We start from the raw sequence: 25617 nt of genomic DNA on the forward strand, positions 1-25617 counted from the left end.
TACCTTGGGGTGCTTAGTGAGGATCGGGCCAGCCACATCTTCATGTTCTCGGCTCTTCTCTCCCAGCCGTGGCTCATGAAAACAATTCCTCTCTCCACACTGTACCCCTGACTCATGGGGCTCACTTGCTCCTGCAGCCCACATGTCAGTCAACACAGTCAATATGGCCCACATCTGTTCAGTCGGCATATGGATTCCCAACTTCTGTATCCTGTCACAAAGAACACTCAGAGAAGTGGAGCCACCTGGTTGGGCTAGGACTTAGAAGCAGATCATCTGCGGGGCTCTCTGACCCCCAGTCCAAGCTGGGAAGGTGAGGGAGCCCTGTGCATGCTCAATGCCAAGGACATGCTTTGTCTTCCTAAACTCCTTCAAGCTGCCCGTGTTAACCCTCTGTGACAGGCTGAGTGGCTCCCTTTTACAGATGTGGAAACTGAAGCTTGGAGAGTTTGAGTGCCCTCCCAACATCACAGAGCTAATAAAGAAGTACTTGAATCCTGGACTGACTACAAATAACACACACTTAATCCTGAGCAACCCTCCAATGAGCCTTGGGAGAGGGATTTCTAAGTGACACCAGCATCCCAGTATGGAACCCAGAGCTTGTCCAGTTATACTCTGAGCCCATGGAGTCCACTTAGTGTTTCCTTACATCATACTTTTATTTCCTGCAGCTTTGCATTACTTCTGTGCTTTTTAGCTGGTAGAAACTGCCCGCATATACCTCCTTGCCTGTGGCCTTCACCCCCACCCCAGTACCTTTTAGGAAAGCACTGAATAGATTTGCTCACAGAAAGCATTTGAAACAGGCTGCTTAAACAGTCACAGGCTTCAGGACTGGGTCTAGGTGGACTGCTGTGGACAGAACTCTGCCGGCCTGGCCTTAAGCGGCCGCCCGTGAAAACAGCCCTTCCTCCCTGTGCAGCTCCCACACCTGTGCCTCGGCTGGGGTGCAACAGGACAGCTCTGAAGGAGGTCTCTGTCCCACAGCTCTGAAGGAGGTCTCTGTTCCACAGCTCTGAAGGAGGTCTCTGTTCCACAGCTCTGAAGGAGGTCTCTCCAGCTTCCCACACTGTATTACTAGACAAGTTTGCTGTGTGACATTTTTACCTCCACTGACTGAGAAAAGTGACATAGAAATAGAAAGCAACACCAAGCCAAGCACAGAAACTACAGCAGATTCAATAAGACATGGATCTGATTTTGTTGGTGCTACAGGACACTTTAGTTTAGAAAACAAACAAGACATCCAAGGTAAATGTAGTGAGAACTCACTGACACGTTTCTAAATATCCTGGAAGATTTCAGGTGACAGGAGCCAGTGCTCCACCACCTCTTGGGGTGTGGCTCTCCTTGTGCTTCTTGGTTTTTTAATCCTTTGACCCTGTTCGTTTACTAATTCAGAAGGCCTGAAGCCTCTCTTATCAAACCTCTACATCAGAATCCTGAATGACAGACATCTTCTGAACTAAGTACAAGGAAGCTGAGATTACTCTAGGGTCAGAGGCTGAAAAATATTGTTGAAAAAGTGACAACAGGAGGCCCTACTGAATAGTGATGGGTCTGAGGGCAGCCAGGTGGAGCTTTCATTTTGGGGTGGGGAGGGCCCCATGTTAGAGACATTGCATCATCTGGATTTAAGGCCCTTGGTTGGTGATGGAGGGAGGTTGTCCTTAGGGCTGAGGCCCCTAGTCCCACAGCAGAGCAAGGAATTTGGGTAAAGTCTGTTCTGTCCACTTGCTGGACACACATGCCATTGTCCTCCACCCTAAGCACACTCCCACAGGATGCTTCTGCACATGCAGACACAGCTCGTCTGTGCCCCAGCAACCTCTACTTGCTCCTGCCATTCCTTCCAGATTCATTTCTGCTCCTGAACCCACAGAAGGAGTGGGACCCACCAGGGCTTGAGCAGCAGAGTGGTCTCTGCACAGGCAGTTCTGGCTCAGGGAGCTAGAATCCCTTCCTGGTACCAGAGCCCAGCTTCATGCCCAGACAGCAGCCAGGGCTCTGTGCCAAGGCTGCCGTGCAACCTCACTGCTCCCTGGCCTCCCTCCAGCACCTGTGCCAGGAAGGAACAGCCTGTCACCAGTGAGGAGGGGGCAAGATGCCTTGAGCTCTGACTTTGAGGGCAGTCAGGCCCTGTAGGAGCTGTGATCCCTTTTGCCCTTTTTGATGGTGAGTTGAGAGGTTCAAGGGAGGAACAGGCAGGTGGGAAAACAGAGATAGACAAATCCTGTAGGAACCCCAGCTTCCAATTTAAAATTGTTTTCCAGGCTCAGACACAAATTCACTTGTCATCTCTCAGGACCTAAAGAGGAAAAAATACAATGGAAAATTAGATTCAGTGTCACAATGTCATGGGTATAAATAAAATGAAAGGCAAGTTTGACGTCAGTAATGAGGATTCTCACATTCCACTTCACTTCCTCATCATCAGATATGCAGCTCAATTTACCCCCTTGGGAGGTGGAAACCGGTTTTCTGTAAACAGGTGGGGCCCTGACACCGTGGGGACCATGTTTCTTTCTCCCTCAAGATTCCCCAGGAGCCCTGGGTGAACAGTCCCCCAGAGGGGGGTCTCGCCCCCCGTGTGGGGTGTTCAGCAGGCATGGGGCGGCTCTCAGCAGCCGTCACAGATCCTTCTCCTCCTCCCTCCAGCCCCCAATCTCTTCTCCCACTCACATTTCCCTTTTCAGCGGCAGCCAGCTTGTCCCTTCACCAGACCTGAGAACAAATTGTGGGGACCTATCTCTTCCTGGAGAAAAGAAAAGAGGAGGAAGGGAGGGAGAGCTGAGCGCTCCTTTGCACAGGGACAGGGCAGGTGCATGGTGGTCTCGGACTAGGGCTACAGATCCATACTGATTCCATTTACACACACTCTAGAATATGATGATCTAAAGGAATCCCATGACCAATAGTGCAAAATTATTCCCCCACTGCCAAGTTCTATTTTTGCCAATCTAGCTATTCCTCTATTAGGCTTTTCTTCAAGGGTTAAGCATCTCTGGAGCCCAAAGACAAAACCAGACTTGCTCTGGGATGCAGTCTAACATACCTGTATCACTGAAAGGTGTCTGACTTCAAAGCTTGCTGAGAAATGTTGACAAGCAACGCCACGCTGACGAGTAAACCAGGAACTGTAACTACAGGGATCAATGTCTGCTACTATCTGGTTTTAAGCCTTGACTCTTAGGGGGTGTCACTGGCTCTAGGATAGTTGTAGAGTCTCTTCCCCATTCACATGCCACATGTCAAACACTCAGATGTCACTCTGTGTTTTAAAATAACTACATTCAGCCAGCATTGGTGGACTCTCCTCCACTGCTGACCGATCTGGTGCTGGGCGCACCATGACGAGGATGACCCAGCCCCAGACATCTCTGGTCCAATCTGCAAAGCACGTGATTAGCAGCAGCAGAGCATAAGGTTTTCAGTGCCCAATAGAAAAGTTTGAAACACAGTTCTACCACTTCCTGGCTGTGTGAATGCCTACCTCAGAGCAGCTCAAGCACTGGGCAAAAAAAAACGGATAGGAGATGCTTCTTCCAGCACCTGGGTCCTGGCGGGTGCACATTAGTGCTGGTACCTTCCCACTGAGGCCCCACTCCCCAGCATGGAGTCTGCTACCCAGAAAGAAAATACAAAATGACAAAGAAAATTACTGTTGCATGTATACACAAGGTAGTGTTCATTTTCTCACCTTTCCTACACACGCACGCACACACATACACACACTCTTTAACCTGGCTTTTGATAGGTGTGATTATTCCAAGTCACAGATTACAGTGTTATTTTTAGAACCAGATTTCTACTCTGCTGCCAGTCAAGAAGTTGATTGGGTTGATAATGGACTGAAATGGTGTTTAGCTGTTTTTCTCTCTGTGTGGACGCCGCAGGTCAGGATTTGGTAGCACCTAGGTCTCAGACACTTCTCATTTTGTGGCTCACTATGGCTGCTGAGAACAGCTCTGTGGCCTGATTCTGGGAGACCTATTTTATAAGATGTGTTTCTGAGACCACAAAGGTTTTTCCCTTTACCATAAGAATCTCATGAGGGAATGTAGTTTTTCAAAAACTGTGCCAGAACTGGGACAGGGCAGAAACGTGAAGTGCAAAGAATTGGTTTTCTCCCATTATCTTTCCTGCTTCGTCTCCCCACCCTAAGCATCCAGCATCCAAATACCACCCCGGGTTTCTAGAACCTTCTATGATAATCTCTGTTTTGACACCAACTAAACTCTCATCTTCCTTGCATCTCAAAACTCAACTTTCCTCTAACACTTCAGTCCCTGACCTGCCACCTGCTACATGGATACAGGTTAGCCATGAGGTGAGAACAGTTTATGCCAGCAGGTTTTTTGTCTTTGTTTATTGTACTTGTTGTGATAGTTGAGGCAGCACAGTTGTTTGTCTCAGACCCATTTTGGAGCTCTCCTCCTGCAGGGCTGGGGATGAACAGCAGGCAGGAGCCTCATACTTGCCTTAGCAGTCGGATATCCCACTAACGCATCAAGCATTTTGTTCCCCTTCAGATCCAGTGTGTGCTGGAGCCAGTCTGTACTGGCTTGTGAGAGCTGAGTGTCACAATCTCAGTAATTTTTCTGGATGGCTGTTAAACACTGCCATTATTAAACATTAAATTATACAGGTATATAATTAAATAAATCATACTAAAAATAAAGGTAATTGATACTTAGACCTCATCACTTCCTACTTACTTCATTACGCTTACTCTCACCTATGCACTTGAAGTTATAAGCTGCTATCAGATCTCCTTGGTGGGCATTCTACATATGGCGTGTTACAGCACATCCCTTCCCAAAAGCATGTTCAGTGACATCACTTGGTCACTTGAACTCAGCCATAGTGGAAGTATTTACACCAGAGAATTTGGCAGACAATACAAAACAGAACTTTATTTACTGCTCCTTCCCCTATCAAATGAGTTAACCATTTACTGGTATAGGCATACTGCTGTTTTGCCCCCCACAGAGCTCAGAAGCCAGGCCTGGGGTCAGCTGGGAGTGCTAATATCCAACTTCATGGATGTATGGAGAGGTCTACAGAAGCCCCCAAACATTCTGCCCGCTCCCTTCCTGAGCCCCTTTCCCTAGATTCCTTCTGAGACTCTCCAGTTCCTCCTGCGGTGTCCCTCCCCGACCAGAGACACATGTGCCCCACCCCAACACGCTACCATAGACATACACTTTGTGTGGGGTGGCTGTGTTAACTCCAGCACAGTTCTGGGGAGCCTGAGAGTCTGCTGGCTAAGGGGTGGGGGGGTCTGAAATATACGTGAGGAGCAGCAGCGGCAAGCAGAATATTTGGATGTAAAGGTACCATGCATACCTGTTACCATATAGTCCTTTAAGTTGACTTCAAAGCTGGGAGATGAGTGGTTCTCCTCGGGGGTCCACTCTAGACTTTCTTCTGGCACACACAATGGAATCCTGGGTTCAGGACGGAGCAAGGACAAGTAAACCTCTGTCTCTGACCTCTGGTTTTCAAGATACTTAGTTTTCTTTTTGTCCCTCAGAGAGAGGGTCATAAGTATCATCCTTAAAAGAAAACACATTGCTTTGTACTTTACAAAGCCCTATCGCATGTATTATTACACAGATTTCAGGATAACACAGAGAAAGGAGCAAAACACAAAGTACTATTACCATCAGAAACAAACACGGCCTAGGATACAGATGCTCCCTAACGTGCCACTGCCCACCTGGCTAGTTTGTAAAAGAGCTGGGACTCGGCCCCACAGGGCCAGCTGGTTCTGAAAATGCCACACCTTACAAAGATAAGAAACATGACACACCAATTATTCTAACCAGAAGCCAACCAAGTCATCCCATGTGCTAGCCTTCCTCCCTCCCTCCTCCGAGGACGCCCACGGTAGCTTTCCACCTGACTCCACACCACTGAGCCACTCAGATTTTCATCCTGGCCACGTACACCAATTATTTACCAGAGAGGGAGATTACAGGCTGACCTTCAGAGTACTGAACAGATGACACCGAGTACAAAGAGGACCACAAGGCCATGGGACCACAAGGCCACATGATCAGGGGGGAGAGCTAGAGGTAAAGAAGTTCTGCTTATAAAACAGAGTATGGGGTTCCTAAAGTGTGCATCCACATACCATAAACATCCCAACACTTTCTAATAAGACTATGGTTTAGTAATTTCTGGCTACAAGACTGGAGGACATTAAGCTTTCTTATTTGCTGGCCAGTTGGGTAGAAACTGTGAAGGGGGGAAAGGAGGGGGGCCAGTTTTTGCAAAACAGTTGCTTGCCCAGTCCTTGGGCCAGACCCAAGGAACTGGGGAAAAGAAACTCTTCATTATATCCTTGTAAGTGAGAGTTTTTGTATTATAAACTGTGACTATAAAAATCTGTACCAAATTGTTAATAGTGGTTATTTGAGGGGAAATGATTTTTTTTAAGTCCCGCCAACAATAAATAGTTTTCAGTAGATAACCACCTTTTTTCAATCTTCCTTAGACTTTCAGAAGCACGATAATAATACTTTAAATTCATAAAGCATGTCAGCCTTGGCAAAGTGTCCTTGTCTATTACTTCAACTGAGCTATGTGAACACCCTATTTAAGAATCCTAGCCTTAGATAAACTAAACAAAAGATCTCCCAAAAGACAAAAGAAGTTTCGAGAGAGACATCACACTGGGTGGGGAGGGGTTGCTCGGCAAGCCCTTCTTCAACTTCCTCTCCTAAACTGTGTATTCCTTTAGGGTCCACCTAATTTTATTTCTGATGCTCAAGCCCACCACAAAATTGAGTTTAGAAGGTACTCTGTCTGTTCTTTCTCTTGGTCTTTATTTACATGCCTGCCCCTGGGGTAAAATCAATGGCAAATGGCTACTTTAAAAAGACAGAAATGATGTTAATGTTAACTTTCCCATGAGTAAGATTAATGTCCCTTTTAACCTGTCTTCTTTGAAGTCAAGTATATTTAGTCCTTAGGTCTGGTTAAAATAGATGTGGGAATCAATTCTTTGTGCAAATAAGTCAATTACTACTAAGAACCATTGTGAATGGTCAGTAATTCTTCAGGGTTCACCTATAGACTAGCCTCGGAAAGGCAACTTACAAATTAGACCTCTGACTTGAAAAAGGGGCTCACTTTCTCTCACTGGTAAAATCAGGGCCACTGAATTATTGGATAGTAATAGGTTAGCTTTCTATTAGCTTTAATACTCCTGTTTCTGCATTACTTTAACCAACTAAACATAACTTTGATATTAAAATCAACAATATTCTCACCGACTATGGATATGTTAATTATCTTGATCTTGGTGATGGATCCACAATATACCTACATATCAAATCATCACATTGTAGATTTTTAATATATACAATTGTATGTGTCAATTATTCCTCAATAACACTGTGGGGAAAGAAGGGAAAAAAGGAGTATCTAAACCCAAAGATAACATCACAATGATTTGATGGGAAAGGTAGCTGGCTTGGAAAACTTAGATTCCAACATATTATCAAGGAAAAGAGAGAGAAAGAGAAAAAGAAAGGGGGGAGTGTAGAAGGGAAGAAAGATGAGAGAGGGAAAGGTTAGTATTCACAGGGTACAAAACAGAAAAGTTTTAGCACTAATAAAAGTGTTCAGTTGGTCCCATGTCTAGAATACAGAACAAAAGGATCAGAACTGATCTAAGTGTTTATAAATATTTCAATATTGAATAAACATGACATTTAATATCCGATAAGGGAGAGGACAAGATCAATAATTGGTATTGGGATGATTTGCCAACATTCTTGAAAAGTAGTTAAGATAAATTATATTTTTGATGTTTTTATTTTAAATAGAATTTTAATTTTAATATTGAAATTTTGACATTATAAAAATGCCAGAAAATTATTTATGAATAGTTGTATAATAGTTTTCTAAGAATAACACCAAAAGCATCAGCATAAAGAAAAATATATTTGACTTGATAACAATTAAAAATCTTTTTGTATCAAAAGCAACCATGCCAGTCCTATACCAGATATATTCATTAAAAATATTTTCTCACAGTCTGACTTGTCTTTTCATTGTCTTAATATTTATTTTGAGAACACACAGCATGGATAAATCTCAAAAACATTAGGCTTTGTGAAAACAGTATATGATTCCATTTACATGAAGTTTCAGAATAGGAAAAAACTAATCTAAAGTGATGGATCCATGTAAAATGGCACAAAGGAATTTCTGGGGTGACAGAAATATTCTATATCTTGATTGTGGTCATGGCTACATGGATGTATGTACATTTGTCAAAAAAACACTGAACTGAGCACTTAAAGTGGATGCATTGTATTATACAGAAATAATATTTCAATTACATTGAAAAATATCCATGATTAACATCAAAGAAAATGACAAAGTGAAAATACTGGAAATATCTAATGTAGAAAAATTTGTGAGGTCCTAATAAACAAAGAACTCTTAAAAACCACTAAGAAAAAAATAAGCATACTAATAGAAAATTGCAAAAGCACCTAAAAAAGTAACTCATAAATGAAGAAGTAAAAAATGGACACTAAGTATGAAAGAGACTAGAAATCAAAGAAACATATTAGAATAACAACAAAATAATTTATTATTTATCAAGTTGATTTTTTAAAATATTAAATATTTATGTTTGTTGAGGGCAGGGAGAAAAAGACATTTTCAGGTCCCTAGTAGGCATATGCATTGGTACAATATTCCTGGAAGAAAAATTATCTGTATTCCAAAGTCCTTTTGCTTTAGTAGCATGCCTAGATGCAGGGAAAAGGGGAGGGCATACCTATTTTTCCTCTTCAAATCATCTGTAGTACAAAGATCTTCACGTTTACACCTCCATTGTGTGCTTTTGTTCCAGGAAGTAAAATATAACCTTAATTGGGATAATCAGGAATAGCTCTGGATAGAACCCCAATCTCCAAAACAATTATCAACTGTGAGCCTCTGAATGTGTACCCGTCAGGGAGGCAGGGGTGGGGGTGGGGAGGGGTCTAGAGGCTTCACGGGAGAGGTGGGCTTCTAGGCTAGAGCCTGTGGCACTGCAGAACTGACTGAGTACTGGCTGACGGGCCCTGGTTGTGGATGGCGCTCCTCCAGCGCAAGGTCACACAGCTGCAAAGCAAGCGGCCTGCCGGTCACCAGGCTTGGTCCAGTCACCACGGCTAGGGGATGGAGTCGTGTGGTGGCCAGCTGGGTTACGTCTCCCCTGTGGTGGACAGCACATCTGATTGAGGCCCATTACACCAGAGTAGGGGAGGGGTCCCCAGGGGAAGGAATGAGGCTGAAAAGATAGATTCTACTTCGGGGAAAAGCAGGTATTCTCTTATCTCTGTACTCAGACTCTACAACTTCCTTCTGTTCCAGGGCCATTTTTCTATGTTACCTAACACTGAGCCACCAAGTGAGTGAACTCAAGTCTCCTGTGTTATTTTTATTCCATCACCCCTGACAGATCAGGAGATGTGGCGCCCCTTGCTCAGCTATAGTGGAATCTATCTTCCCTGGGTGGTCACAGGTGACATGTGAAAATAGGAGTGGGAAAAGGTACACCTAAAGAAAAACTCTTTTTCAACCTATAAGTGTGCATGTAGGAAATGAGTCTGCTACAGTTTGGGCAGAGGAGTCAGTGAAAGGTATTCTGCCCATAAGCCATCTACCCCAGGCTCCATCCACAGGTGATCAGAGCTGGAGGATCAACCAGATGCCTTTTCGAATTGATAATCTCTCCCTTCTTTAATTTCCCACTGCAATTTGCACCAGCCCACTAGTAACCTCCAAGTTGTTCTTGCATTGTTGCAAAGGAAGTTGGTATGTCTCCTTAACTAGCAGGAAAACCACAAGAAAAATTTTATCTCCTTCCTTAAGCCTCTTCATTGACCCTAGCCTGGGCTGATCTCTCTCATTATCCTTACCATCATATTGACAATAGTCACATTCTAGTCTGTGGCAGCATTTCTTTTGTTGCCTTGAATTACAACATATTTTTAGCAGCAAGGTTTGTCTTTCTGTATCACATCTCTCCTCCTCACAGATTTGCCTGACATTTCTATATATCCCCAACTGCATACAGCACACAGTGCTAGGCAGCATAACCTAGTGACTCAGAACTTAGGCTCCGGAGTCAGACACCTGGGTGTGAACTCCATCTCTGCCACTTACTAGCTGTGTGACCCTAACAAGTTACTCAGCTCTGTGTGTCTCCCTTATCTGTAAAATAAGGACAGAGGTGGCACCTCATCACTGGGCTGTTACAAGGATTGAGACAAATGCTTGGCAAGGGTTTAGCACAGTGCCTGGTGGTGGTATAAGGGCTCAGTAAATGTCAGCTGTCAGCATGTAAGTGCTTAGTAAATACCTGCTGACTGAATGGCTCTAATGGGGAGGAACAGTGAGTAAACAGAGAGCGCTGCTCGAGAGTGGTGTGAACCCCTGAAAAGGGAAGCAGAATCCTAGAGACCCTGTCCAACAGGCTTCACAGGACAGGTCAAATATTATGGCACTGAGGGTTCTGGTTGAGGGGAAGAAATGTGGGGAAGAAAGGGTACCACTGAGGTTTTGTAACACAGTTATTAGAATATTATTATTTCATTCAACAAATATTTATTGGCTACCTATTGTGTGCCAGGAAAATAAGAAATTCATTTTCTTGGAATTAAAAGTATAATGCCTAGGATGTGTACTCTCCTCTCCATGTCTACCCATCAAGCTATCATAGTTCAAGCCTCAGTGGCATCTAGCCTGAACCACTGTGATTTCTCTTAACTAGGCTTCATACCCACCTGCTCTTTTCTTTACCAACCTGCTGAGCAGAGTGAGTCATCTGAGTTTTCTAAAATACCTGAACACTTTACCCCATTTCTGAAAATCTTCCATGGCTCCCACTGCTGGACCCCCACACTGGTGTCTCACACCTCCTGTGTATTTAGGATGTTCCCTGGATCTCTACCTAGCAAATTTCTTCTCCCCCTTTAAGAACTAGCTCATGTATGAGCTCCCCTGAGAAGAATTCAGCCCTCAGAGTCTATCAGAGCCCACTCAGAAATACAAAAACCACTTTCTGGTTTCAGATACCGCACTTTCAGTATAGGGGTTTGGTTTCCGGGGATGGAAAAACTGAGCCACCAACCTGAGGGCAGTGAAGCAAACCAGAGATTAGCACCAGCAAGAAGCTGTCACCACTCCTAGGCAGAAGGGGCGATCTCATGTTAAGAGACCCCAGGGAGCCTGTCCAGTTGGAGCTGGAGAAATGGCAGACACGTAGATGCTTTGAAGATTTTGAAGGTATCAGTCAGGGCAGAGAAGGAATAACAGGAATACTGATCTACCCTTTCTCCTGTCCTCCAGTCTGTCGCCACTGCCTCTCACTGGCTAACCCAGCCAGAAGCAGCTGACACGCTGGTGTACAGGAGACCCCGCAGCAGCCCTAAAACAAACAGCGCCTGGCAGAGGAGGAGTGAGGGACAGAGCGGCTCCTCCTCCTGACTCCTGCAGGCAAACTGTCACGGTCTCGTGTCCCATCTTCTCTGTTTACAAGTCTGTTTTCCTTAGTCGATTGTAGCGTTCCACAGGGTAAGACAATGGCCTCATTCATCTCGGTATCCTCAGCTCCTGGTGTAATTCGCGGTACCTAATAGGCATTTAATCTTTGTTGGGTAACTATTCAAAGGAGATTCCTGGGGTCACCTCCAGCTAGCCTTCCTTTTCCATCTCCTTGTTTGATTTACCTACCTTAACTGAACTCTGAGCACTGAAGAATAAACAAGAAGGAACTTGGGTTCCATCCAACTCTCAGGGCCTTATATTTAAATGCTCCCAACAATAAATCACAATAATTATTTATACTCAGAGCACCATCAAAATATCAACCTTCCACCTTCCCATAGCTTCATGAGAAACATCCATGGAAATTCCCCCAGATCTCAAGATAGCTTCCCTCTACCACCCAAGATGTTTCTAGGCCACCTCTTCCTGCTGTTAATCAGTGTGTGCTCAGGATAAACAAACTAATTTTAAAATCAGCTTAAGCAAAACATAATTAGGAAGATAAATTAGCTGCCCCCCAAATTGCATAAGGAATGCCCAAGGAGAAATTATTTTTATTATCCACCATTTTTATTATCTGTGTAACATTTTCTCTCCCATCACCGCAGATGAACTTGGCTCACAGCATAGGGAAATGCCACAGAACATAACTAACTTCTGGCCTTGACTATCTGTGCAATGATTACCAAAGGAGAAAAAACTGGCTATTTTGGTTTTGTTTTTCTTATCTTGAATTTATAACACCAGCCTAGTGGTATAGCAAGGAGTAGAGGAAAAGAAGGCAATTACAATCAGACCATCAGGGTTCAACTCTTGTTCTGATTTGTTGCTATACAATCATGAGCACATTAGTTAACCTCTGAGAAATCAGTTTCTTTACACATAAAATGAGGAAGATAGTAACACATACTTCAATGGCAACATCGACTCAGATGACTTATGAATTATTCCTATGAATCATTCCTTTAATCTTTGCCATAAACTCATGAATTACCTACTGTTACTTTCCTTTTACACATAAGGCAAGTCACAGAGAGGTTGAGTAATTTACTCAACAGGTTGTTAACACTGAGTGTGATTTTATACATTGAAATCATAAGTAATTGTAACAAAGCAGTACTCAATTTTTTCCTTTAGAAGTCCCCTAACCCCTGCCAAATTAACTAATCACTATAGAAACTGTTTTTTTATTGAACCTCCTTGCTCAAGAGGCCTGGATCCTTCACACATAGCTAGCTCTGCACTCACTGTACTTGGTGCCTAAGTTTCCCCCTGTGAAATGAAATGTCAGACTATATCAGCAGCTGCCAATCAGTGGCCTATGTGCTGACCTGGCCTGCAGTTACATTTTGTTACATTGCATTATGTGTACATTTTTAAAAAGTAATTGCCAGCATTTCAAAGTCAGTAGATCTCCTGCCCTTTCACTTGCTTGCTCATGTTCTCTCTCTCTCTCTCTCTCTCTCTCTCTCTCTCTCTCTCTCTCTCTCCCTCTCACACACACACACACACACACAAACACAAATTTCAGGCTTCTTTTGAAACATGGGCCCATATGTCCACAAGGGCTCTTATTCACCCAGGTCAACATTCACCTCAAGAGGAGTATGGCTGCCTCCTTTTACAAGGGATAAATATTCCCCAGTTTGCCACAGTCCCCACTTCTCGCAGCTTCTTGCTGACATATGAGTCTACAACCCCTGGGCTCAATGATCATTAGTCTCTCTCTCCCAGCATTTAGAGTTCAGGATTCCCTGACACTTGACAGTGAGTCCCCCAAAAAATATCCATTATAAAATACCACAGATATTCAAAGAATAATGTTGTTACACAGGATGGCCAATTCATCCCACTTTTAACAGGGATTTTCCCCTTTTTAGACAGAAAGCCCTGCATCCAGGAAATTCCTTGGTCTCAGGCAAACTACGTTGGCCACTCGGTGTTATGTTACAGAATTACCCCCCAGTGGGCAATGAGGGTGGGATGCTGCTCTGTACCCTCATGCTCCTGAGTCTCCTCGGGCAACCCTGCAGTGCTAGGAGCACATGCCCAGCACCCTCCCATCATGTACTTGTGGGGGAGCTGGGGAGGTCCAATGGGGGGGCCTAGGCCTAGTTCTATGGCTGGTTCTTGTGATGGGGCTCTGCAGGACCTTAGGTAGGTCAGTCAGTTTCTGAGCCTCACTCCTCTTACATTCATTCATTCAACAAATATTTATTAAATACTTTACATGTGCCAGGCACCATTCCAGGTACTGAGGATACAGCAGTGAATAAATGAGGACAAGGTCCTTGCCCTCAGAGAATTCACATCTAGAAGAGAAACATCCAGTAAAACAAGTAAACAATATCTGATAAAACTTGAGTTGGTGAAAATGCCATAAAGAAACCATTGGTTATATGAGAGAAACAAAGTCCACAGGGCCACAGGGGCCATCAGCAATCGTGGTGTGTGCCAAAGAAGACCAGAAATGAGTCAAAGTTACACACCTGGCCTCCCATTTTGAACAATATGTAATTCTTAAGTTTGGGATCTTTTGATTCAAGGGATATATGTAACAATTTTTCAATTACAGATGTTTCTGAGTGAAAAGCAGCTTTATGGATAAATCCATATCAGTATCAAATCTGGTTCTCATACAGATTGATTACAAGTTTATCAAGTCAAATCCACCCAAATAATAGCACAAGGGTTGAAGAGGAAGAGAGGCCAAGCTTAATAGCAAATCTAACAGTATTTTATTAAACAAAGTATAGCTAGAGTCAGGGGCACATGTGCTAAAGCGAGAAGCAGAAAAATGAAAGAATGAATAAATGGATTGTCCAATAACTGCCTTCTTCCCCCCAAAAGAGCTGTATACTGCCTTTTGAAGGAAGTAACCAAGTTATAATCAATTAAATAAGGGACACTACTACAGTATGTCATTCATTCATTCATTGCACATACAGGTATTGGGTACCTACTATGTGCCAATACTTAATAAATAATAAAAGAAGTGATAGTTGGGAAGTTCAACATATTCATCTATATGTAAGATAACCCTTATTTTATTTTTCTGATAAAATAATAAGTTGCTTTTTGTAATTTTGAAGCTTAGAAATGTAATAAAAGACAGCCTTTGATAAGCCAGGGTTTCTCCACATTGGTACTACTGACATGTGGAGATGGGAATTTCTTTGTTGTGGGGCCATCCTATGCACTGCATGGATGTTTAGCCACATTGTTGGCCTCTACACGCTAGATGCCACCACCACATACACACACACACAGAGCCAGTTGTTAGCATCAAAACTGTCAGGCTTTGAAAATACCCCTGGGGGTGCAAAAACCACCTCAGACTGAAAAGTGCTGCTTTAAGCAATCCACTTTGCTCACACCATAGGGAGCTCAGAAGTGGAGGCCTCTGGAGAGACCCCTTTTTCCTTCAGGCAAATTAGCAAGAGATTTCCTTCCTTTGCACCCCCTTCTCCTCCTTGCTTCCAAGACACCAGCCCTCCGGAGAAAGGCAGTACTGTCCCAAGTCTGGGTTGGGAGGTCAAGGTAATGGGTGGGGAGAGGCAGGCTTGGGCTCTGCTAAGGGGATCAGCGAGCTTCTGGAGCTAACACTGTGTGCGTCACAGCTGCTAATCCAGGCCAGGCCCCAGGCCTGCACTCCTCCAAATGAACTTTGCTAACAACCCCGGGAGAAAATCTTCCCCTTCATGAGGCTTACACGCCCACATGTAAATTCAGCAGTCTGTGGCTGTTCTAAGCAAGGCAGATTAAAATTGTGCCTGTCCATCTTGAGCACTGTTATGAGCAAGTCTCTGAATCTGGGAGCAGGGCACGCCTATCTGTCTGCACCCTTCCGTAAGGACTTTACAAAGAGTCCATTGTACACAACCTACTCTAAGGCAGAACCGATGTACCTGCCTGGCCATTCATTCCCAGCTTTGGCCGGTTCTTCAGGGCAAGCGTTAGTTGTACAGAAGCAAACATTTTAGCAGATAGAAAATGTCAACGTGAGTCCAAGTCAGGCACAGCGTCTATAGGAACCTGTAACCTGGGTCCTGGCTGCATGGAGCAAAGGCAAGTTAGTCTTGCGTGTCTCCTCTTAGTGACTTAGATTCAGTGTTTCCAAGTAACAGAAAGGAGAACTGGGAGAAGATGGAGAGGGTGAGACCAGGTTCTACTTTTATTTATTTATTTCTCACACATTTGCCAAGTCTCTGTTATATGCCTAACACCGTGCTTGTGCTTGGGAAGACTTAGCTTTTGGTGGAACCTGCCAGGGTTCACAGAATCAAAACCTTCCAATGCCAAGTAGTAACATAAATGAGGGGCCATATATATGCCCCACCTAAAGGGGGAACCACTCCTTAGCTCCAGCTTCTTGTTACCATAATGGTCTAAAAGCTAGTTTTGGCAGATTTTTCGAGTTTCTAAGAGAAAACAGAAAACAGGATTTTTATGTGAAATCTTAATTTTTAAGCATAAGCTGAAATTTTAAAACAAAATAGAAAACCCCTGCACAGACCAAACCAATCCAGTCTCTAGGCCTTCAAGCTATAACTTCTGTTTTCGAGACAGAGAGGAGGAGGAGTTTAAGAGGGAAATACCTGGAAGGGGTAAATAGGGTGTCTGGTTCTACCTCTCGCTTCCTTTTATTGTGACTTTGGGCAAGTTACCTGACCTTTCTGAGCTTTACTTTCCTCATGTATAAAATGAGTATGATAAAGCATATTATAGACTTAAATGAGAGAATGCATATACATGCCTTATCTGTAATAGTTAAATAAACGTGAGCTATTATTTTCATAGGTCCTCTGGTCCACTCCCCCAGGATTCTCTTTTGCAAGAGCCTTGACAATTGAACATGTAGTCACTGCTTGCGTGCTTCGTGAGACAAAGAGCTCATGGCTTCTTGGGGAATGCCAGCTGTATAACAATCCCAAAATCTCAGTGGCTTAATCCAACGTATGTTCATTTATTGCTCATGTCCCAGTCCAATGTGGTCAACACATAGGGTGCTCTGTTCCTCCCTATGCCCTATAGATCCGTGTACCTTCCATCTGGAGGCTCTGCCATCCCCCAGGACTTCCCAGCATCCTCTACTGGATTCTCTGCTTTCAGCCGGCTAAGAGAAAGAAAGAAAAGAAAGAGAGATGACAGAATATCAGGTGAATGACATCTGCACATTCCTATATGCCAGAACTCTATCACATAGCCCCAACCTAATTGTAAAGTAAGTGGGGAATGAAGTGTTCCTCTGCATTCAGGAGGACAAAACAGCATTGATGAACATCCCAACCTCTGCCATGCTCTGCATTCATAAAACACAACTCTGCAGACTTAGAATGTCTACCTGTTAGTCCCTCCCAGGCTTGTCCTTCAGTACAACACACACAGGAGAGCAGGAAGATACAAGCTTGGGGACAGGTAGGTTTGGATTTGACTCTCAGTTCCACTATGTGCTAGCTTTGGACCTTGGGCAAATTCCTTAAACTTTCTGTACCTCAGTTTCCTCATTTGAAAAATAAAGACTGTCATTACCTCCCTGGGTTGCTGTTAGGATGGAATAGAATAATGTATGTGTTCTCTACTACATAATGTCTAGTATCATAAGCTAGAAGGTGCTCAATTAATGCTGGTGTCTCCCTTGGTCCTCTTGCATGAATACTTTCTAGGTATTTAAAGATGACTATGATTATTTTTGCAAGCTCTCTCTTCTCCCAGCTTCCTCAACTATTTGCATTGTTTTTTATGATGTCATTGCCATATAATGTCTATTCCATAGACATACCCCCGTTTGTCCAGGGCAAATATGATGTCTGCCTTCATTTAGGTTTCTCTGAAAGCAGACCCTGAGACAGGACTTGGGTGCAGATAATTGGGGTAGGGTGGGGTAGTTTTCTTAGGAAACAGAAGGGAGTAAAGTGGGAAGGGAGAAAAGCCAATAAATGAGTAGGTTATAGCTGTGGACAGCTGAGGTTCATTCCCATAGAGTGCTCTGAAGAACCATGTAGAAGGCACCTTAAAATTGTCCTACATTCTGTGTCCTGCTGGATGGGAAGACTGAGCTGTTTATCCATGAAATCCTATTTTCTTGAGTTTAGGGCTGCCTCTAATCAGGGGTGTTAATTACCTTAAAATTATGGGTTGTTGCCTACATGTTGCTGAGTAGGATTTCCAGATTTCTAGAAAGCAACAGCAAGAAACACTATGATATGGGCTGATTTCAAAATTTACCATAAAGCCACATGAATCAACACTGTATAATGGTGGTACAAGGGTAGACATATAGATTCAATGGATGAGAACTGAAAAGTCCAAATATAAACCCTTGCATTATGGTCAACTGATTTTTGACAAGGGTGCCAAAATAATTCAACTGGGGAATAGATAGGGTTTTTTCAGTAAATGGTACCAGGACCATTACATATTCACATGCAAAAACAACATGAGCTTAGGCCCTTATCTAACATCATATATTAAAAATGAACTCAAATACATCATGGCCCTAAATATCAGAGCTAAAACTATAAAACTTTAGTAGAAAACACAGGAGAAACTTCCAGCAACTTTGGTTTGGAAAGACTTCTTAGATATAACACCAAAAACATGACACTTAAAAAAATGATAAATTGGACTTCATTGAAACTTTTGCACTTTAAAAGATCCTTAAAAAGAATGTTTTACAAAACCTCTGGCCCAGATGGCTTCATCACTGAATTTTATCATAAATTTAAATAAGAACTAATACCCATCCTCCTTAAAGTTTTCCAAAAAGTGGAAGAAGAGGGAATCCTTCCAAACTCATTCTATGAGGCCAGCATCACTCTAATACCAAAACCAGCAAAGACACCACAAAAAAAGAGAATTATGGACCAATATTCCTGATGAACATAGGTGCAAAAATACTCAACAAAATATTAGCAAACTGAATTGAAAAATACATCAAAAAGATCATCCATCATGACCAAGTGGGATTTATCTCAGGGGTGTAAAGATCGTACCATACCTGAAAATCAATCTACATCATACACCACATCAACAAAAAGAAGGCAAAATCTCATGATCATCTCAATAGATGCTGAAAAAGCCTCTGACAAAATTCAACATACATTTACAACAACTCTCAACAAAATTAGTATAGAGGGTAAGCACCTTAACATTTGAAGGCCACGTATGACAAACCCACAGCCAACATCATACTTAACAGCAAAAAGGTGAAAGCTTTTCCTCTAAGACCAGAAAAAGAAAAGAATGCCCATTGTCACCACTGTTATTCAACATAGTACTGGAGGTCCTAGCCATAGCAATCAGACAACACAAAGAAATAAAAGGCATCCAGACTGGTAAGCAAGAAGTTAAACTGTCACTGTTTGCAGATGACAGTTCTATGTATATTATACATAGAAAACCCTAAAGACTCCACCAAAAAACTACTAGAACTAATAATTGAATTCAGCAAAGTTGTAGGATACAAAATTAATACACAGAAATCTGTTGCATCCCAATATACTAACAATGAACTAGCAGAAAGAGAAATCAGGAAAACAAATCTATTTACAATTGCATCAAAAAAAAAAATACCTAGGAATAAACCTAACCAAGGAAATTAAAGACCTATACCCTGAAAACTACAAGACACTCATGAGAGAACTTAAAGAAGACACCAATAAATGGAAATACATCTATGCTCATGGATAGGAAGAATTAATATTGTCAAAATGGCCATCCTGCCTAAAGCAATCTACAGCTTCAATGCAATCCCTATCAAGGTACTAACAGCATTCTTCAATGAACTAGAACAAATAGTTCTAAAATACATATGGAACAAAAGAAGACCCCAAAAAGCCAAAGCAACCCTGAGAAGGAAGAACAAAGTTGGGGGGATTATGTTCCCTAATTGCAAGCTCTACTATGAAGCCACAGTATGTTATTGGCACAAGAACAGACCTATAGATCAACGGAATAGAATAGAAAGCCTAGATATGAACTGACACATACATGGCCAATTAATATATGATAAAGGAGCCATGGATATACAATGGGGAAATGACCTCTTCAACAACTGGTGTTGGCAAAACTGGACAGCTAAATGTAAAAAAATGAAACTGGATTATTGTCTGACTCCATACACAAAAGTAAACTGGAAATGGATCAAAGACCTGAATGTAAGTCATGAAACTATAAAACTCACAGAAGAAAACATAGGCAAAAATCTCCTGAATATAGACAAGGGCAACTTTTTCCTGAACACATCTTCTTGGGCAAAGGAAACAAAATAAAAAATAAACAAATGGAACTATATCAAACTAAAAAGCTTCCGTACAACAAAGGACACGATCAGCAGAACAAAAAGGAATCCTACAATATAGGAGAATATATTCATAACCAACTTATCCGATAAGGGATTAACATCCAAAATATATAAAGAACTCACACACCTCAACACCCAAAGAACAAATAATCCAATTAAAAAATGGACAGGGGATCTGAACAATTCTCCAAAGAAGAAATTCAGATGGCCAACAGGTGCATGAAAAAACTCTCCACATCACTAATCATCAGGGAAATGCAAATTAAAACCACAATAAGATTCACCTCACACCAGTTAGGATACCACAATGAGATATCACTTCACACCAGTTAGGACAGACAACATCCAAAAGACAAGGAACAACAAATGCTGGCAAGGATGTGGAGAAAGGGAACCCTCCTACCCTGTTGGTGGGAATGTAAATTGGTGCAACTTAAATGGAAAGCAATATGGAGGGTCCTCTAAAAACTAAAAATAGAAGTACCATTTGACCCAGGAATTCCACTCCTAAGAATTTACCCAAAGAAAACAAGATTCCAGATTTAATAAGACATATGCACCCCTATGTTTATCGCAGCACTATTTACAGTAGCCAAGACATGGAAACAACCTAAATGTCCATCAGTAGATGAATGGATAAAGATGTGGTACATATACACAATGGAATATTTTTCAGCCATAAGAAGAAAACAAATCCTACCATTTGCAACAACATGAATGGAGCTAGTGGGTATTATGTTCAATGAAATAAGCCAGGCAGAGAAAGACAAGTACCAAATGATTTCCCTCATTTGTGGAGTATAACAACAAAAGAAAACTGAAGGAATAAAAGAGCAGCAGACTCACAGACTCCAAGAAGGGACTAGTGGTTACCAAAGGGGAGGGGTTGGGAGGGAGGGAGAAGAGGATTAAGGGGCACCATAATTAGCAATCACATTATAGGTAGGTCACGGGGAAGGTAGTACAGCACAGAGAAGACAAGTAGTGACTCTATAGCATCTTACTGCGCTGATGGACAGTGACAATGGGGGTGGTGAGGACTTGATAATATGGGTGAATGTTGAAACCACAACGTTGTTCATGTGAAACCTTAATAAAGTTGTATATCAATGATTCTTTAATAATAAATAAATAAATAATGTTTTAATAATAAGCTAGGAGAAAATATACAGTAATAGCTCTTATACAGCACTTGTATACATAAATTTTTAAAAATCTTACAACTCAATAATAAAATAACCCAATTTTAAAATGACACAAGATTTGAGTAGCTATTTCACAAAGAAGGTATACAAATGTCAAATAAGCATGTGGAAAGATGCACAAATCATTTGTCGGTAGGGAAATGCAAATCAAAGCCACAACGAGAATCTACTATGTAACTACTGGAACAGTTATGAAGTAAAAGGGAGAGAATACCAAGTGCTGGTTAGAATGTGGAAGAACTGGAACCTTCATTGTTGATAAGAATGCGAAATCATACAATTATAATGGAAAACAGAATGGCAGTTTATTTAAAGGCTAAACACACATTTTACCATACAACATAGTGATTCCACACCTAGGAACCTACCCAAGAAAAATAAAAACATATGTTTACACCAAGACTTGTATGTGAATGTTTGTAGCATCATTATTAATACCATCAAGAACTGGAGAAATGAATCAGTAGGGAGAGCCGAGAGCAGCCCCCAGGGAGCCCTGCGCAGCCCTGCCACTGCTGGCCTAGTCACCATCACACCCTGGGAGGGGCCGCAGCCAATGCATCGGCACCCGTCACCATCACCACAGCCATGAGCACTGGGGCCTAGACCCCACCACTGCCGCCGCCACCCCTGTGCTCAGTGCCGCTGACTCCAAGTCCAGCACACTGGCAGTGGAGCAGGGAGCAGTGGCCCAGGTGCCTCACATCGGCAGCGCCTGCCAGAAAGGACCAGAAAGCCATTACAAGGAAGGTTTGGGGAACAGTAAAATGGTTCAGTGTAAGAACTGGATATGGTTTCATCAACAGGAATGGCACAAAGGAAGATGCATTTGTACACTGATTGTCATAGAGAACCACCGTGGGAAGCACTTGCAGTGGCGGGAGATGGAGAGACTGTGGGGCTTCACATTGTTAAAGGAGAAAAGGGTGCGGAGGCAGCCAGTGTGACAGGCCCTGGTGAATTCCAGTGCAAGATGGTAAGCACACAGCAGACCATAACCATTAGAGACGCCATTACAGGGGTCCTCCATGCCAGCAGAATTACCAGAATGGTGAAAGTGGGAGAAGGAATGAGGGATGGGAGGTGCTCCCAAAGTCCAGGCTCCACAGTGTAGCCCCACCACAGGTGACGGTACCCACCTTACTACATGCGACCCCCTGGCATGGACCACGATGCTCCAGCCCTCCTGTGCAGGCCGAAGTGGTGGAGGGGGCTGACAACCAGAGGGCAGGAGGACAAGGTAGTGCAGTGAGACAAAATGTGTATCAGGGTTACAGACCAGATTCCGCAGGGGTCTTCCCCCCGAAAGATGGCCTAGAGAGGACGGCAATGAAGAGTACAAGGAAAATCAAGGAGAGAGACAGGTGGTCAGCAGCCACTTACTGCTGGTAACACCACATCTTCAGCTACTGATGAAGATGCCCAGAAAGTCCTAAACCACAAATGGCAAAGAGACACAGCAGCCAATCCACCAGCTGAGAATCTGTCAGGTTCAGAGGCTGAGCAGGGTGGGGCTGTGTACATGCTGGCTTACCATCTCTACCATCATTCGGTTTAGTTATTCAAGAAGAAGAAATGAACATGAAATTCGAGCAATGAGAAATGAAAAATGACTGGAGCTGAGGCCTGAAGTGCTTTGCTTTTTGCACATGGACAAGATAACCAGAATTATCTGCATTGTCTATGCAGCATGGGGTTTTTATTTTTACCTAAAGATGTCTCTTTTTGGTAATGACAAACATGTTTTTTTATAAAAAGTCTGGCTTTTCTTTTTTTTTGTAATCATTAATATACAATCACATGAGCAACACTGTGGTTACTAGATCCCCCGCATTATCAAATCTCCACCACATACCCCATTACAGTCACTGTCCATTAGCGTAGTAAGATGCTATAGAGTCACTACTTGTCTTCTCCCTACCTTCCCACCCATCCTCCCCAGTCCCTTTCGCTTTGGCAACTGTTAGTTCATTCTTGGGTTCTGTGAGTCTACTGCTGTTTTATTCCTTCAGTTTTTCCTTTGTTCTTATGTTCCACAGATGAGTGAAATCATTTGATACTTGTCTTTCTCTGCCTAGCTTATTTCACTGAGCATAATACCCTCTAGCTACATCCCTGTTGTTGCAAATGGTAGGATTTGTTTTTGTCTTATGGCTGAATAATATTCCATTGTGTACATGTACCACATCTTCTTTATCCATTCATCTATTGATGGACACTTAGGTTCCTTCCATTTCTTGGCTATCATAAATAGTGCTGTGATAAACATAGGGGTGCATATGTCTTTTTGAAACTGGGATCCTGCGTTCTTAGGGTAAATTCTTAGGAGTGGAATTCCTGGGTCAAATGGTATTTCTATTTTCAGTTTTTTGAGGAACCTCCATACTGCTTTCCACAATGGTTGAACTAGTTTACATTCACACCAGCAGTGTACAAGAGTTCCCCTTTCTCTGCATCCTCGCCAGCATTTGTTGTTCCTAGTCTATGTTGGCCATCCTAACTGGTGTGAGGTGATATCTCATTGTGGTTTTAATTTGCCTTTCTCTGATAATTAGTGATGTGGAGCATCTTTTCATGTGCTTGTTGGCCATCTGAATTTCTTCTTTGGAGAAGTGTCTGTTCAGATCCCCCACCCATTTTTTAATCAGGTTATTTGCTTTTTGGGTGTTGAGATGTGTGAGTTCTTTATATATTTTGGATGTTAACCCCTTGTTGGATGTCATTTATGAATATATTCTCCTATTCTATAGGATGCCTTTTTGTTCTGCTGATTGTGTCCTTTGCTGTACAGAAGCTTTTTAGCATGATGTGATCCCACTTGTTCATTTTTGCTTTTGTTTCTCTTGCCCAAGGAGATGCATTCAGGAAAAAGTTGCTTATGTTGATATTCAAGAAATTTTTGCCTATGTTTTCTTCTAAGAGTTTTATGGTTTTATGACTTACATTCAGGTCTTTGATCCATTTGGAGTTTTACTTTTGTGTATGGGGTTAGACTATGATCAATTTCATTCTCTTGCATGTAGCTGTCCAGTTTTGCCAACACCAGCTGTTGAAGAGGCTGTCATTTCCCCATTGTATGTCCAAGGCTCTTTTATCATATACTAATTGACCACATATGCTTGGGTTTGTATCTGGGCTCTCTAGTCTATTCCATTGGTCTATGGATCTGTTCTTGTGCCAGTACCAAATTGTCTTGATTACTGTGGCTTTGTAGTAGAGCTTGAAGTCAGGGAGCATAATCCCCGCTTTATTCTTCCTTTTCAGGATTGCTTTGGCTATTCAGCGTCTTTTGTGGTTCCATACAAATTTTAGAACTATTCGCTCTAGTTCGTTGAAGAATGCTGTTGGTATTTTGATAGGGATTGCATTGAATCTATAGATTGCTTTAGGCAGGATGGCCATTTTGACAATATTAATTCTTCCTATCCATGAGCACGGGATGTGTTTCCATTTATTGGTATCTTCTTTAATTTCTCTCATGAGTGTCTTTTCTCACTACACTCATAAAGGCTCTTAAATTGTTTCATATCTGGTCAAGTTGAGATTTTTAAGAACTTCATTTTTAATTTGTAATAAAAGTTTATAACTTTTTTTTCAAAAAGGTCAACAAACGGTAAGCACCTGTTAATAAAGATCTTAAAAAAAACAGCAAACAACCCAAATTAACTGATAAACGGATAAGCACAATGCAACACAAGAGGATACTTTATTCAGTAGCCAGGGTGAACTTTTGAAAGTGTAAACTAGACTTGTGATTTTAAGGTTAATTGTATAGAATTGTATACAAAAGAATTGTACCAACTTTGTTAACAGTTTAAAAATATTTAACATTATACAAGTTTACATGATGTTATGTTTTGGTACCTGTATAAGTCATTTTAAACTGACACACCTTGTTGATTATGTGCTGACTCACTTTCCGGCATGAAGCAGAATCTGGGCTCACAATTGCTCTACTTCTCTGAATTCTCCTTCAGTTTTTCTGACTCCTGGGCCAGGTGTCCATGTTTAGCTCCATGATGAAGGACCCCAGCTTCTGCAGGATATTTTTGTCTACAAGGTAAAAGGCAACAAGGGTATGGCTTCCAAATTGTCCTTGTGGGCTCTGGCTCATGCTCATGGGATACTAGCCTGCTTAAGATCATCCCTTCTTGCCTACCTGCCTGTGTACTTCAAAGGCTCGATTTGGGTCAGATAAAGCTCATATAGCTGTTAAAACATTCAGTTTCTTGCAGGTTGTCAGTCCCCTCATTTTCTTGCAGGCTACCAGTTAGAGGCTGCTTTTTCAGTTCCATGCTGCATGGCCCTACCCACATGGCAGCACACACCTTGGCAGCTTGCTCCTTCAAAGCCAGCAAAGGAGAGAGGGGGTCTCCTAGCAAGAAGAATTATAGTCTGATGTGATATAGTGAGATGCACATGATCACATACACCCCATTGTCTTTGCCAAATTCTACACGTTGGAAGCAAGTCATAGGTCCTGTGCACACTCAAGGGGAGGAGCTCACACAAGGGCTGAAACCAGGAGGTGGGAATATATAA

General features: G+C 42.5%; 1 protein-coding gene and 1 pseudogene across 17 annotated transcripts in view; one reads left to right on the forward strand and one right to left on the reverse strand.

Moving 5' to 3' along the window:
• Positions 1 to 25617, reverse strand: part of PDE8B (phosphodiesterase 8B) — a 348583-nt gene that overhangs the window by 247445 nt on the left and 75521 nt on the right. For 6 of the 17 annotated variants that reach the window (XM_073234856.1, XM_073234853.1, XM_073234843.1 and 3 more), the window contains 3 exons: positions 24968 to 25128; positions 16610 to 16681; positions 4 to 5453 (listed from right to left, as the gene is read on the reverse strand). In XM_073234856.1, the coding sequence (XP_073090957.1) occupies positions 4 to 116 (113 nt within the window). In that variant the 5' untranslated portion in view covers positions 117 to 5453; positions 16610 to 16681; positions 24968 to 25128. Of the gene's footprint in view, positions 1 to 3; positions 5454 to 16609; positions 16682 to 17689; positions 17742 to 24967; positions 25129 to 25617 lie in introns of all 17 variants that reach the window. The other 11 variants (XM_073234892.1, XM_073234889.1, XM_073234887.1 and 8 more) reach the window with 10 other exon arrangements.
• On the forward strand, positions 3354 to 23801 carry LOC108392528 (Y-box-binding protein 1-like; annotated as a pseudogene).

Source organism: Manis javanica, chromosome 1 (assembly GCF_040802235.1).
Source record: "Manis javanica isolate MJ-LG chromosome 1, MJ_LKY, whole genome shotgun sequence".
Classification (NCBI taxonomy): Eukaryota; Metazoa; Chordata; class Mammalia; order Pholidota; family Manidae; genus Manis; species Manis javanica.